The sequence below is a fragment of the Monodon monoceros genome, unplaced genomic scaffold (assembly GCF_005190385.1).
Source record: "Monodon monoceros isolate NGI ecotype Baffin Bay Population unplaced genomic scaffold, NGI_Narwhal_1 Super_Scaffold_3, whole genome shotgun sequence".
NCBI classification, from domain to species: domain Eukaryota; kingdom Metazoa; phylum Chordata; class Mammalia; order Artiodactyla; family Monodontidae; genus Monodon; species Monodon monoceros.
The window spans coordinates 38107180-38122511 of record NW_021703780.1 but is presented as its reverse complement, the minus strand read 5'-3'; the positions used below and the strand labels follow the sequence as shown (position 1 = coordinate 38122511).

Here is a 15332-nt window from a genome sequence, read left to right as displayed (position 1 = left end):
CTCACAGGCTCGCTAGGAAGACAGCACCACAAGAACAGGCACTTGCTGGGCACCAGGCAGCCTGACTGGTGGTTAGGCGTATAGACTCTGGAGCAGGACACCAGGTTTGAAGACCACGTCCGCCACCTTCTTGGTCATGCGTGGCTTTGGGCAAATTACTTAATGCCTCTGGGCCTCAGTTTCTCCATCTGTACTAGGGAAATAATGGTATCCTGACACCTGGGAGCTGCCCAGTCCCATCAGCCAGGCCCTGGCATTGCTCGGAGCTGGCCTAGCACAGCTCATCTTGATGTGCTCCCGTTGAATGCAGACAAGGCCATCTGTGACCACAATGGATCAAGACAAAAGCAAGACACTCTGTAATCACAGAGAAAACACGAGTATTGTCCAAACCACAAACGTGACCAAACACCCCCATCTAGCTACCCTGAGTGAAGGTTGCTGCTTTACCAGTTACGGCTCTCTCCTCATTCTAGTTGGCCGTCCTTCCAGATAAGATTTCTTAAGACACCTAATCACGGAATCACCTCCACTTCCTGATGGCACCTCATCTGGAACAAAGTCTGGCTTCCTTATACCCTCTACCAAATTACCTAACGCAAGCCCAAACCTTACAATAAGTCCTTTCCAACACCCTCTTACTGAGACACAGACCCCGCTCCCCCGCTCCCGGTTCCCACGTGCATGTTCCTGCCTCAATGCAGTGAGTGACAAACCCAGCTTGTTCACCCACAGGTGTGTTTCTGGGTATCTTTGGCTAGAGGCATTGACAGTCCCTACCTCATTGGGTTGTTGTTTTACTGCACTTGGAATGAAGCATTCCCAGGACCCTTTAAATATACTTATCATGTTTTAATATCATTTCCATTTTACAAGGAGGACACTGAAGCTCAGAGAGGGGAAGGAACTTTGCCCAGGGTCACATAGCTGGTAGTGCTGAGGCAGGATGGAAACGCAGGTCTCCATTCCAAAGTTGGTTTCCTCACCCCCCGCCTCGACGTTGACAGGGCAAAAACCGACCACACTGGGCCAGTGTCTGGGAGGAGGAGAGCAGAGGGGCCTCGGAGCTGAAAGAGAAGAGAGCACAGGGACTGTGGGAGGGGACACCCAGGAGGTCCTCAGTGACCCCTCCTCTTCCTCTCCCATTCATGACTTCCCAGACAGGATCGCCCAAGGCCATCTCTCCAAGGCTGCGGAGGCCCGAGGTGGGGGTCAGTGTCAGCAGAGTCTGAGGCCTGAGTCACTTCCTGACCATTGCTTAAGAGGCATTCAGAGCCACAACCTGAGTGGCCAGCTCATGCCCTTGCAGGATTGCACCCACTTGGGCAATGAGCACTTCCCTGGTATTCCTCACCTTTCTGGGCTCACCTCTGCCACACTCAGGTTTTCGAGACACACAGCACAGAGGCTCAAGGCCCATCCCTACCCTGGAGAACTGGATCCTCAATCCAGAAGGAAACCTGAGTCTCCCGGATGACTCTCTCTTGCCTGTGTCCAGCCCTAGACTCTGCCTTCCAGGATCCTGCCCCAACTTCAGAATCAGAGTGCCTTCCACTGGCGCCACCGACCCCCAAGACCCAAAACTCCTGCAGCCCTCCCAGGCTCGTAGCCCCTCACCTTCTCCTCCTATAGTGTCTCAGGGCTGGAGTACGGGGTGGGGCAGGGGAGAGGGTGGGGAGTATGTCAGATTTCTAGGGCAGGATGTATGAGGGAGCCATGGTTTGATCAGTAGACATGTCCTTATGATGGGTGAGGCAGATAATTTGAAACACAGGCCATCTCCTTTAAGAAGCAATGCCTCTCAACCCAGAGACAATGCATAGCCTTGGAGTCTCAAACCAGATGGTCTTAGCTTCTTCAGCCCAGCTCTGTCCCTTACCAGCTGTGTGACCTTGGGCAAGTTACTTAACCTTTCTGTACCTCAGGTTCCTCATCTCTAAAATGAGGATAATACTACAACTGACTCATAGGACTCTTACCGGGATTAAGGGAGGTGTGTGTGTAAAACACTTAGAATAATGACTGGTACGTGGCAAACCATTAAATAAATATTTCTTCACTTTTAATGGACTGACTCTTCCATTAATTCTCCATATAGTTTTACACATCCTACTGTGTGCCAGATATGCGTAAGACAGATTCCCCGTCTGCAATGCCTGTTGGGCATTTCTGTGGGATCACTGCGTCTCCCTCCCCCAAACCCCCAATCGTCTGGGCTGTGCCCGACGCTGCAGGACTGCATGGGAGGGGCTGTGGCATAGGGTTTGGGTTCAGAAGACTCTCCAGGGAGGACCCCCAGCTTTCTGCAGGCCACGAGCAAGTTCCTTTCCTTCTTCTCTACTGTTGACAAAGTGAAGCAAGTGGTCCCCATCCCTTCCACAATCCCCTTCCCAGGCCAGGCATCTGGACCCCTTATAGCCATTCTCCACACCTGACCCTGTTCCTGGGCCTTCTCGGTAATTTAATTTGAGCACAGAATCTTCTCCAGGACGCACAAGCCACCAGACACAGGTGGCAGAAGGCCTTGGCTTGTCATTGCCCTCATGAGGCATTAGGAAACCAGCAAAAACTACATTCAAAACTGGAAATTTGAACCTAGACTGGATAGTTGTTATTACAGGATTACTATTATTAATTTTAGGTGTAAAAAATGATACTGTAGTTGTGTTTTTAAAATAATCCTTATCTTTCAGAGATACAAAAAATATGTATGGATGAAATGATATGATGCTTGGTTTTGCTTCAAAATGATGGGGGAGGAAGTATGTAGAGGAAACAGAACTGACTAGGAGTTGATGTAGTTGTTGAAGCTGTGGGACTGGGGCCATGCAGGGTCATTAGAACCTCCCTATCAAAGTGTGGTCCAGAGATCTTCGGAGCCTAGGAGCTAGTTAGAAATGCAGAATCGACTCCACCCCAGATCTACTGAATCAGAATCTGTATTTAATAAAATATAATTCCCAGGGGATTCGTGTGCACATTCAAATGTGAGAAGCACTGAGCTAGTCTGTCTACTTTTGTATACGTTTGAAACTTTCCATAATCAAAAGACGTGGGGTTTTGTTTTGCTTTGTTTTTTCCCAAAATTGTCTTCAGAATCTCCGGGGAGATCCTCCTACAGAGTCCCGCGCTGGAGGAATCTGGGAGGCTGTATCTTCCCGCCGTCCGCCATCCGTGGGAGCCCCTCGGGTCTATCGGGCCCCCAGCCCCACCCCAGCACACAACGGGAAGCACCCTTTCCCTGCAGGGCGGCTCACCGGCCGCTTCTAGCTGGTCTGTGGTCCGGGCGCCAAACTCCGGGGCTGGCGGAAATCGGGCTCCCCAGGTTGCCGTCTGGCAGGCCTGGGCGTGGCTGCGGGGCGCACCTGGGCGAGCCGGCAAGTGGGACGCGGGGCCGGCCGGGGCCCCCGCCCTCGCACAGGGTGGGGAGGAGCGGGCGGCGCGGGGCGGGCACCGCGGGGACCGCGGGCGGGGGCGGGTGCTGGGAGCCTGGCGGGCCGCGAACGTAGCCATCGCGCTGCGGCCGCCGAGATTGAGTGCCCAGGATGAACTTCACCTGGAAAAAGGGCTTCTACAAGCAGGACGTCAACAAGACCGCCTGGGAGCTGCCCAAGACCTACGTGTCCCTGACGCACGTAGGCAGCGGGGCCTACGGCGCCGTGTGGTGAGACCCCCGGGCCTGTGCGCCGGCGTGGGGGCACGGGGGGCCGGTGTGTGCCTGGGGCATCGGGGTGGAACTATGGTGGGCGCCCAGGCACCGGGACGGGGGTGGAGCCTCCGGAAGAGCCGGGGCCCAGCCAATGCCCCCTTCCCGGACCCGCCTCCGGTGTCGCCTCTCCTGCTGGTGCTCGAGGCTGTGCGCCCACCACCTTGATGGAGGACCCCAAGGCCCGGAGCCCTGCGGGCTTGGAAGAACTTCGCGGGTGCCTTTCCGGGGCAGAGGCCTGGAGCTGGGAGGAAGCGGCAAGCTGGGCAGTGAAGTAGAGCAGCAGAAGGAGCCTCAGGCTCTGGTGGCTGGCCTAGGGCCACTCCAGGCGCCATCTCTCTTTTCTTACCGGCTTGGTGGGAGTTTCTGTGGGTTGAATTAGGACTGGATCTGTTTCTCCAGGACTTGAACCTTACAGAGGACCCCAGAGTTCATCCAGGCGAATCCCCATTGTTACAAATGGGTACACTGAGGCCCAAACAAGAAGTGACTTGCCAAGTTGCTCAGGATCCTGTTGGCATTAAGCTGTGTCTGACCCAGGGGCAGTGCACCTCTCTCAGGTTCTGCCTGCTGTCTCCGCCTTCTCCCAGCTCCACTGTGCTGTCGGTGGTGGGCATCAGTTCCTCCCAGCTTAGACTGCTGGCCAAGAGGGATTGGGGTGAGGATGGCCATAGCTTCCTAGTTGGCCTGGGAGTTACCACCCAGGATCTGGAGTCCCAGGGTTGTGAGGGGGAGCCACTGGCTGCTGACCTGCCTTTGACCCTACAGCTCAGCCATCGAGAAGCAGTCAGGGGAGAAGGTGGCCATCAAGAAGCTGAGCCGGCCCTTCCAGTCTGAGATCTTCGCCAAGCGGGCCTATCGCGAGCTGCTGCTGCTGAAGCACATGCAGCACGAGAACGTAGGCTGGGCCTGGGGGCCGCTGCTGGGAGGCAGGGAGTGGAGGGCAGCCCCACAGAGGGTCCTGACCAGGCCCCTGCGTGTGTGTGTGTGTGTGTGTGTGTGTGTGTGTGGCGCACACAGGAGATGGCCCACGAGGGTGCAGGGAACTCATAACAGGGCCAGCAGAAGGGGAATCTCCTCCCTGCTCCTTTGATCCTTGTTCCTCACCTAATTATTAAAATCAGGTGCCAGGACCCACCCTGCCTACTTCCCAGGAAGGGTGCAAAGGGAATTTTTGGCAGCGGAGCAGAACAAACTCGGTGAGGTGCGAACTTACTGTCTCACTGTTATGAGGAAATAGGCACAGAGGAACTTCGTAGTTGTTCTAGATCTAAGAGGTGGTGCCCAGAATCCTGGTTAGTGTTGTTTCCACATAATAACAACAAGAATAATAGATACTTACGAGCGCTTATTATGTGCCAGGCACAGTTCTAAGAACTTTGCATAAACTAACTTGTTTAATCCTCACAATATCACATAAGTACTATTACCCCCATATACAGATGGGGAAACTGAGGCACAGAAAGACTCACAGGTTAAATGGTTAGTCGGTGGCAGAGCTAGAATTTGACCCTACCCAACCTGGCTCCAGGCCCCAGTGCCTGACCTCTAGACTACCCTGTCTGATTGAAACAGCCAGGAAGACTAATGACCCAGTGCTGGGCCTGGAGCCCAGGCTTTTCTGCAGGATACCTAGATTGGAAGGTAAGCATTTAACATAATGATTTCAAAATATTGTTCACGTTTTAAGCCCCATTCCTCTTCAGCAAACCCCTCCCCATGGCCTCCAGCCAGGGTAATCTTGCCCCCAGCTCTGAACCAGCCCCCTGGCAGGTAAGGTTGGATGTGGTGAGAGACCCAAGGTCAAGGGCAGGGAGCCTGCTGGCTGGAAGACCCCTTCTCTGTTTCCTCCTTGATTCCTTTCACCACTTGTGGTTCCCTGCTTGAGTTGAGAGTGGGTTTGTGCTGCTTGTCCGGAACACCAGACTTCGGGTCAGTGAGCACAGGAGTGTCCACCTCCCCTTCTCCCCAGCCTGACTCTCCATCACTGTGCACTGCAAACTCCCTCCCAGTTAGAGGAATTCCTCTTCCACCTCTGCCCCTTTTACTGCTTCCCGGAAGGCTGGGAACCTGCCTCCTGCTGGAGATGGTGTTTTAGGAAAGGGCAGGTGGTCCTGTGCAGGCCTGGGGCCCCAGAGGAGGGGAGCAGAGGGCTGCAGCGGCTGCCCAGTCCTCACTGGCAACCTTCTCCCCAGGTCATCGGACTCCTGGATGTCTTCACCCCAGCCTCTTCCCTGCGCAACTTTCATGATTTGTGAGTCGGGCTGCGCTGGGTTCCAGGACATTTGCAGGCCTTACTTTAAGGGGAGGGTCCAGATTCTCTCTTCTGGGTAGGGGACCTTCCTGCCCCAGGAGTCCCTGTGCCTCTGGGCTGTGGAGAGATTCTTTCAGCCAAGGGTGGAGAGAAAGGCCGGCAGGAAGAGGTGGGAGGGGCTTTATATGGACCTTGCCTGACACAGAGCTGTCTGCTCATCTGCATTGCTTTACGCAGCTTTACCACCAAAGAGACATCGTTGCCAGTCCCCACAGGGTTTGCATCAACCTACCTCACCATTTCCTGGGGACGCAGGTGTGGATCTGGACCTTGGGGCTCTTCCTAGCATGAAGCGAGGATCAGGAAGCCTTGGCTACCTCTAGCTGATGGGATGTTTATCAGAGTCACATAAAACGAGAAAATTTAGTTGCTAAATGCACGGCTTTGCTAGCGCAGTACCTGGTGTAAAATATAGGAAGCTTTGGGAAGGTGGATTTTTTTTTTCAGTCCTGTTTCAAATGCAGCTGCAGGTCTCTTTGTTAGGATGCTTTCGTTTTCAATTTAATGCCGTGATTTTGAATGGGTTTTTTTCCCTATAATGCCAGCTGCTGGGCTTAGCATTGGGAATTTTTTTTTTAAATAAATTCATTTATTTATTTTTGGCTGCATCGGGTCTTTGTTGCCACGAACAGCAGCTACTCTTCATTGCGGTGAGCGGGCTTCTCATTGTGGTGGCTTCTCTTGTGGAGCACGGGCTCTAGGCGCGCAGGCTTCAATAGTTGTGGCACATGGGCTCAGTAGTTGTGGCTCGTGGGCTCTAGAGCGCAGGCTCAGTAGTTGTGGCGCACGGGCTTAGTTGCTCCGCGGCATGTGGGATCTTCCCGGACCAGGGCTCGAACCCGAGTCCCCTGCATTGGCAGGCGGATTCTTAACCACTGAGCCACCAGGGAAGCCCAAGCATTGGGAATTTAAAGTGGACCTCGGGGGCTGACAGTAGTGAATACTGACAGTTGTGGTCAGTACTCTAGGTCTGGATAGAGAGCCAGAAATTGCAAGCTGCCTCAGCGGGCTTCACAGAGGAGAAAACTGAACTCAGTCCTGAAGGATAAGTTGACATTTGCCTGAGGTAGAAGGGGCTGAAGGGAGCCCAGGTAGAAGGAACTGCATGGGCAAAGGCCATGATGCCTGAAAGAGGCTGGGCCGTTTGGGCAGTATTGACAAGTGCAGTGTGGCTAGTGGAGACCAGAGGCTGGTTTGGTCAGGCTGAGACCAGAATTGATCCTACAGGCATCCTCAGGTCTGTAGAGGTTTTGAGCAGGGAGATGCTGTGATGTGGTCAGATCAGATTTTGGGGATACCCTCTGGCGGCAGCAAGAAAGGAGCAGGGAGCAACTCTGGGAGGTAGGAAACCTGGAGGGTAGTGTTCAAGACCCCAACCTTGATCCAAATAAAGTAGAGGTGATGGAGTCCTGAGAGCAGACTTGACACCCATCGAGAGGCAGGACTGTCAGAATGTTGTACCCCTTGTGATGCAGTGGCTGGGAGAGGTGGCATATGTCAGGGGGTGCCAGGTTCCTGCTCAGAATACAAGGTGGAGGAAAAACAGATCTTGGGAGAAAGATAGTGAGCTCCATTTTGGACACTTCATTTTTGAAGAGCCTATGAACATTCCAGTGTTTAATCAGCAGTTGCAAATAAACCTGGAGTTTAGGAAGGTCTGGGCTAGGGATGTGGATTTGGACCAGAATAATCACCAGTGGATGATAGCCAAAGCCCAGGGACAGGCTAGTGTAGAACATGATTCGATACTGTTCATTAAGGTATCAACACTAAAGGGACTTCCCTGGTGGTCCAGTGGCTAAGGCTCTGCACTTCCAGTGCAGAGGGCCTGGGTTCGATCCCTGGTTGGGGAACTAGATCCTGCATGCATGCCGCAACTAAGAGCCTGCATGCCGCAACTAAGCCTGCATGCCGTAACTAAGATCCCGCGCGCTGTAACGAAGATCCTGTGTGCTGAGACTAAGACCCGGAGCAGCCCAAAAAAAAAGGTATCAACACTAAAGAAAAGGTATAAGAGGATGAACAGACAGAGCCTGACTAGAGGTAGAAGCAGCAGAGAATTTTGAGGGAGTGTCAGGCTTTGCAAAACTTTGAATATAAAGAGCCGGAGCCATGGGTGTTATGTGTTGGGCTGGTGGGGTGGGAGCAGATGCCAAGTTATCAGGGGACTGGATGTTAAGGCGGTGGGATCAAGAGGTGAGGACCGCTTGTTCTAGAAGTTTGATCGGGAGGGAAAGAGAGAGAAGGGGTGGTTACTTGAAGAAACAAGGTTAAGCAAGGGAAGGTGGTTGTATCACAGAGAGACTTCAGCAAGTTTGTCAGCTGAGAAGAAAGAATCAGGGTCCACGCAGAGGTGAAACACAAAGGTGGGGAAGGGTCTGTGCATGGAGCAGGGTCCCTGTGCTGGGGGGGTGGAGGAGGGAAGCGGGGGTGCGGTCAGGTGGGGGGAGACTTCAAAAGTCACAGGCTCAGGGAGATGGCCTCCACATCCTTTTTTTTTTTTTTTTTTTTTAATTCCTTCCTAAATCTTTATCCTTTTTTGTTCTGGACTTTGCTATTACTGCCTTGAGTAACAGTTACATTTTGCTGACTTCCACCTGTTTTGCAATCCCATAAGAGGGTGGGTTGGCTCAGCTACCTCCTTCTTCCTTCTTCACCCTCCTGGAAACTTTTATTGTTTCCTTCTTGGAAGGAGGACATTTTTGTATGTTTGAGGAGCCATGTTGGCGGGGCATGACCCTCTGGGGGAGGAAATATTTGTACAGAAGCAGAAGGAAACACCGGCAAATGTTTCTAACTCACAGCAGTGGCTTTCTGTGGGGCGTGGAGGAGGGCAAGCAGAGGGCACCTTTGAAGAGAGGGAGCACTGCTCCATTTGTTTTCCCTGAGCACAGCTCCAGCTGAAATACGTACCCTGAGCTCTGCCAACAGGGCAGCCACCAGGGCCAGGCTGGGAGCCAGGAGTCAGGAGGCCCACTGCATGCGGGTCTGGCTGGCTGTGGTGGGGCTGCTTCTTTCTGCACATGAAGGTCATCCCTAAGGCCTCTGTTTCTGCCCAGCCTCTTGCCCTCCTCTGAGCTCAGACCTGGAGCTGGGTGGGGCTGGGGATGTTCAAGAAGTCCTCATGACTTGCAGCTACCTGGTGATGCCCTTCATGCAGATGGACCTGCAGAAGATCATGGGAATGGAGTTTGGTGAGGACAAGATCCAGTACCTGGTGTATCAGATGCTCAAAGGTCTTAAGGTGGGTGGGAGCCTGCAAAATGGCAGGGGAGGGGGGCTTGGTGTTGAGACCTGGGGTTTGGGGGAGGCTAGACCTTGAAGGCTGGGAGAGCACACCATGACAAGGCAGAGGAGATCTCTGAGCCAGCCTGCAACACCTGGTGCAAAAGCCGGGCACTGGATTTACCCTTCTTCTTCTCTCCCCAACACAGTACATCCACTCAGCTGGGGTCATCCACAGGGTGAGTGCTTTCTCTGCTACATCCTCAGAGGCCCTGCCCACCCCTGGGGGCTAGGGTTAGGGTTAGGGGGTTCCAGGAGGTGGAGGAAGCAGGGAAAGTGGATTTTTCAGATCTAGGCTTGGCCCAGGAAGACCTGCTCAGAAGAATTGCTGTGTTCTGGGGAACTTTCTGGGAAATTTTTGCCAACAAAGCAAGCCCTGAGCTGGGCGTTTCAGGCTCCAAGAGGCATTTTAGAGCTGGATGGGCCCTAGAGGACACCCAGTCCAACCCTCATTCTGCACAGGGGACCAGAACCCAGAGAGAGGGGCAGGGGCCTGGCCAAGGTCACACGCTGGCTGGCAGCCGAGTGGGGACAGCGCCCACCTCTGCCTCTGCCCAGTGCTCCATCTCTTGTCTCATCTAGGACCTGAAGCCAGGCAACCTTGCTGTCAATGAGGATTGTGAGCTGAAGGTGAGTGGGCCCAGGCAGGGTCAGCCTGGGGTTGGGGTGGGCCCCTCTCCAATAGGAGCCCCCGGAAGCCGCTTGGGGAGCCTCTCTTAAGCGAGCTCCTTTTTCCTATGTGCCCCGAGCCATAGATTTTGGATTTTGGGTTGGCACGGCAAGCAGATGCAGAGATGACTGGCTATGTGGTGACCCGCTGGTACCGGGCCCCTGAGGTGATCCTCAGCTGGATGCACTACAACCAGACTGGTCAGTGGTCCACTGCCCGGGGGAGGGGGACAGGGCTGGGCTTCTTCTCTGACAGCTTCCTCAAGGCTGTCTTGGTGACTCTGGGTTGACTTTTGGTGACTGCCGGGTCTTGGTCAGCTGGTCCAGGTGACACTGCCTCCCCCTCCCTCTGCAGTGGACATCTGGTCTGTGGGCTGTATCATGGCAGAGATGCTGACGGGGAAAACTCTGTTCAAGGGGAAAGATTGTATCCTTTGCTGGAAAAGCCAAACTGCATCCAGGGATTCATTCCTTCAACAGACACTTTATTATTTAAATCTCTCTTTTTTTCTTAATGTGAAAGTGATACATGCTCCCTGTGGAACAACTTTAAAGTACAGAGAAGCAAAGTGATGAAAACTAGTCACCTGTCATTCCAACACATAAATGCAGAAAATACTTGACGTTTTGGCACCACACACCTGAAACTGGGCACCTGTGTGTGCTGTGCAGGGATTAAGGAGAAGATGTGGGTCTCCCTGCCAAACTCAGAGTGCGAGGGTGTTGGGGGGGGAGTACACAAAGAAATGGATGGAGGTGACTGAGCGGGATGAGGCCAGGAAGGTGGCATATGCAGGAGCATTTGTAGGGAGGGACCCTTTACCCAGCCTGGCAGGTAGGAAGCCTTCCAGAGACCTGAGTCCTGAAGGATGAACCTCCCCTCCTAAAAGCAGGAGGAGGTGAGTGTCTGGAACCTGGATGGTCCACAGTGCTGGGTGGGCCTGATGGAGGGGCAGCAGGAAGGGCAGCTTCAGACCCACCCACAGGGAGTGAGGCTGAGCCTTAACCTGCTGCCAAGACCTGGACCAGCTGACGCAGATCCTGAAAGTGACGGGGGTGCCGGATGCTGAGTTTGTGCAGAAGTTGAATGACAAAGCGGTGAGTGGCAGATGGGCCCAGGCTGGCCAGGGCTGTGCGCTTGGCTGACCAGGGCCAGGGGGGCTGCAGGCTGCGCCTCCCCTCTGCCCTGGCAAGGGCTCTTGCCTTCATCTCACTTTGCATTCGGACCTGAGCCTTCAGCCCTGCTCAGGGGCTTTTCTGGGGTCCCTGCTCTATACCCCATGGCCTAAGCCCTGAGGGGCTGACAACTGGGGATTATTCAGTGCTTTTCTGTCTTCCAGGCCAAATCCTACATCCAGTCCCTGCCACAAATCCCCAAGAAGGATTTCTCTCAGCTCTTCCCGCATGCCAGCCCCCAGGGTGAGTCTTGGGACCTGCAGTCTGTCTCAGCGGGCGGGCTCTCCATGGCGTGTGAGGCTCACACTCTGTGACCGCAGCTGCAGACCTGCTGGAGAAGATGCTGGAGCTGGACATGGACAAGCGCCTGACCGCCTCTCAGGCCCTCACCCACCCCTTCTTTGAATCCTGCCGGGACCCTGAGGAGGAAACAGAGGCCCATCAGCCATTTGATGATTTCTTAGAACAGGAGAAACTCACAGTGGATGAATGGAAGCGTAAGGGCTCGGGGCCTCGGGCTGCTTCCTCTCTCTGCCTGCAGCATCCCTCTCCTCTGCCTGCTTCGTTTTCCTGCCTGCCCTCAGCCGGTCCCAACTCCCTCCTGGAGACTATCACCTCTTTCTCTCTGAGCGAATATTGTCTCCTGTGTGCACTTCTTTCTCCCTGCACTGAGCTGACTTTCTGCTCCACACTATGTCTGTTGGGAGAGGGGGGCTCTCTCTTGCCCTCAGCAACCCCTACCCCTTGAACCACCCTGTCTTTCTCAGAGCACATTTACAAGGAGATTGTGAACTTCAGCCCCATCGCCCGGAAGGACTCTCGGCGCCGGAGTGGCATGAAGCTGCAGTGACCCGTCTAGCCCGACCCTCGGCTGAGCCCAGGAATGGCCACATGGTACCACCTGCCAGGCACTGCCCCTGGGACCAATATTTATTTATTGAAGTTTTAACCCGTCTTGGATTATATAGCATTCCAAGCAGAGGACAGAGGACCCTTGTCCTTGTGTAGGAAACAGGCCTAGGAGATGCAGAATTCAGGTGTTGGTTGGGAGAAAATAGCTATGATCATAACTGGCCATATTAAAGCACCCATCTCGAGAATCGCCTGTGTGTGGGGTCCTTACCTTCATGGCTGTAGTGGGGCTGAACTGGGGCAGGAGTCTACGGCAGTGATGGTGTATTAGTTTGCTAGGGCTGCTGTAACAAATTATCACAAACTGGGTGGCTTAAAATGATAGAAATTTATTCTCACAGTTCTGGAGGCTGGTAGTCTGAAATCAAGGTGTTGGCAGGGCCATGTTCCCTTTGAAGGTCCTAGGGAAGAATCCCTCCTGGCCTCTTTTTAGCTTCTGGTGGCTCTTGGAATCTTTGGTGTTCTTTGGCTTATAGCTGCATCACCCCTGTCTCTGCCTCTCTCTTCACAGGGCCTTCTCTGCTCTGTGTATCTCTGTCTTTGGCTGATCTTGTAAGAACATCAGTCACTGAATTTAGGACCCACCCTAATCCAGTGTGATATCTCATCTTAATCCTTAGTAATTACGTCTGCAAATATCTCATTTTCAGATAAAGTCACATTCTGAGGTTCTGGGTGGACATGAATTTTGGGGGCACATTTTTCAGCCCACTACAGATGGCCATGAGGGAGGGGCCCCATCCCAGAGCCCCTTTGTTGTGGAGCCAAACGTGTTTGGCTGCTAAATTAAGGGAGTTGCAGAGAGAGCTGCAGCTGGTGAGACATTGCATGCAGGTTATTTTGGGTGAGTGATCAGCAATCAAGATATGAAACAGCAGGCTTGCTGACTGGGAGCTGCAGAAGGCAGAAATGGGCTTTTTCCAGGAAAACGGTTCTACTCCTTCCCCCTTTTGGGAATTGTACATCTCTCCTGAGCTTTAACCTGACAACGGATTGGATCCTTCTGTTCAGTTTTGAAAACTCTGTTCAGGTCTCAAACTTCCCTATGCACCAGGGCCTGGTTAATATGCAGATTCCTGGGCCCAGCCCCTGGGATTTTGATTTAGCAGGTCTGGGGTTGAGACCCTAGAATGTTTGAATGAGGACCTCTTCACCTCAACCCAAGCCCAGTGATTCTGATGGACATCTGACCACATTTAGAGAAACATTTAGTTGATTTCAGTACCACTTAATTTGTCAAAAGGCCTAAATTAAAAACCTACAATGGGAGACTGAGGGGCTTTAGATGACTTTCACACTCTCATTTTAGAGATGTTAAAACTGAGGCTCAGTCAGGGCATTTTTAGGGTAGTGAAACTATTTTGAATGATGTCATTGTAGATACACGACATTATGCATTTGTCAAAACTAGTGGAACTGTACAACACAGTGAGTGAACCCTCAAGTAAACTATGGACTTTCTTTAATAATAATGTACCAATATTGGTTCATCAATTGTAATAAATGTACCACATTAATGTAAGATGTTAATATTTAATATTAGGGGAAACCATGGGGGTGGGAGGGAGAGAGTATATGGAACCTTCTGTACTTTTGGCACAATTTTTCTGTAAACCTAAACCTGTGCTAAAAAATAATGTCTATTTTTAAAAGGAAGAAGAAAAAGCTTGAGGCTCCAGAGAGATACCCACAGTGAGAAAGTGGTAAAGTCAGGATTTGAACCACAGCAGCCTCGAACACTGTGCCAAAGGCCGTCAACCCAAGCCTGGAATCAAGGGTTGCCAGCTTCCCCGCCCTTCTAGCCTGTCTCTGGGCTTCTTCACTGCCGCCTGTGTCCAAGGACCCTGTTTTCTCTCCCAAGGAGTGGCCCTCCTATCCAGGAGGGAGGAGTGGATCGAGGGAGGGGCTCTGACCTTGCTGGTGACCAAACTGCCACCGGTCCCCTTAGTCTAAATCCTTCAGTGAATTGTCTTCTGAGACTCCTCAGTAGCCCCAAGGAAAGTCTAGCCTTCTTGGCCTGGTATTCAAAGTCCCCTGCATTCTCTAAGCTCATCTACTCCTACTGCCTCCCGTTTTCCCTATGCCAGCATGGCCTGCCAAGGAACACCAGCCCTGGGATACAACACCATGAGGCTCATTAACAGGTTAAAGGTTCTGACAAGTCCTACAGTGAGGAGAACTGTTCAACATTGTTTAATCCAGAACTTGCCAAGTGTGCTTAACTGCAGGACCCCCTTTCTCCTGATGGCCAGCATGCACAGAAGCCTCTTTGCCTAGTGCAGCCCAGTATGCAGGTCCCAATACTGCTTTTCCCCAAGCAGGCCTGGAGCTTGGGCTTCTTTCAAAGCCTCTGTGGAGAAGTCCCTCCCTCTTTCTCCTCCTTATTCCCTCAAGACTTTGCCTCAGGCCTCCCTCCAGGAAGTCATTCTCCATCACCCTCCATCAGAGAATGGGCAACTTCCTCCCTCTGCCCCTGGCCCTCTATGAACAGCATTTACAGTGTGTACGGTTCTGCTTTCCCTCCACGTTGCCCACTGTGAGCCCCTGATTGGAACAAACATCTATGAATGAATGATGTCCCAGGGGCCTGTTGGTCGTTTCTCTGCCCAGATCAGACCAGCATGGCATCCAGGGCAGCAGAGAATCCAGCAGGAAGCAGAAGTGGGTGCCTTGGCCTGTACCTTAAGAGTTTTTCCCCTGAAAATCTCAGGCTCTCAGACTCCCAGGCCTCTCCCCATCATCCCTCAGTGTCCTCCAGTCCATCCCCCACCCAGAATTAAACTTGTGTGTGTCACCTCAGCGCCTTCTCTACAATTATCTCAAACTTGGGAAGTTTCTCCAGAGGGAGGTGAAGGTGCTGAGCAGTGTGAAGGGGTTCGTGGGTTCTGCCTTACCCTGTGAGCACCTGGCCAGAGTGACAGGAAATGAGTCCATTCTCAGGCTGGGTGGGGGAAAGGGGCTGAGCTTGGGGTTCTGGGCCCAGTTACTCTCACAGTTGGCCTGCAGGTCTTTTGCCCCTGGCCCTTGGTGGACAGGGTTGAGCTTTGCCCTGTGGCCAGTGGGGCAGCTCAAAAGGTCTTGACAGAGGTAAGGAAGCCAGACTCAGGAACTGGAGAGAGGTAACAGCGACCGTGCCCTTGATTCCCTCCTTTGTGAAATGAAGGGTGTCTTTGCACAAAGGCACAGCTCCTCTCCCAAGGCAGCCTGGACCTATCGCTGGGGCCTGGCAATTTGTGTCACTTGGGGAAGGGCTAGCCTGGCATGAAATGG

At 53.0% G+C, this 15332-nt stretch overlaps 1 protein-coding gene across 3 annotated transcripts; it reads left to right on the top strand.

The window, feature by feature from the left end:
• Positions 1–3468: 3468 nt before the first annotated feature.
• MAPK13 (mitogen-activated protein kinase 13) lies at positions 3469–14851 on the top strand. 3 transcript variants are annotated; one of them, XM_029243425.1, is made up of 14 exons: positions 3479–3664; positions 4475–4604; positions 5902–5960; positions 6198–6275; positions 9156–9264; positions 9455–9484; positions 9888–9935; positions 10061–10175; positions 10330–10401; positions 10993–11072; positions 11315–11393; positions 11471–11647; positions 11918–12044; positions 13716–14851. In XM_029243425.1, the coding sequence occupies exons 1-13, from the start codon at positions 3546–3548 to the stop codon at positions 11998–12000; spliced, it is 1179 nt and encodes a 392-aa protein (XP_029099258.1). In that variant the 5' UTR covers positions 3479–3545; the 3' UTR covers positions 12001–12044; positions 13716–14851. The 3 variants fall into 3 exon arrangements, with proteins under 3 accessions (XP_029099259.1, XP_029099258.1, XP_029099260.1); XM_029243427.1 differs by lacking the exon at positions 3479–3664 and adding an exon at positions 3818–4364; XM_029243426.1 differs by lacking the exons at positions 6198–6275; positions 13716–14851 and having other exon boundaries at positions 3469–3664; positions 11918–12255.
• Positions 14852–15332: the final 481 nt, after the last annotated feature.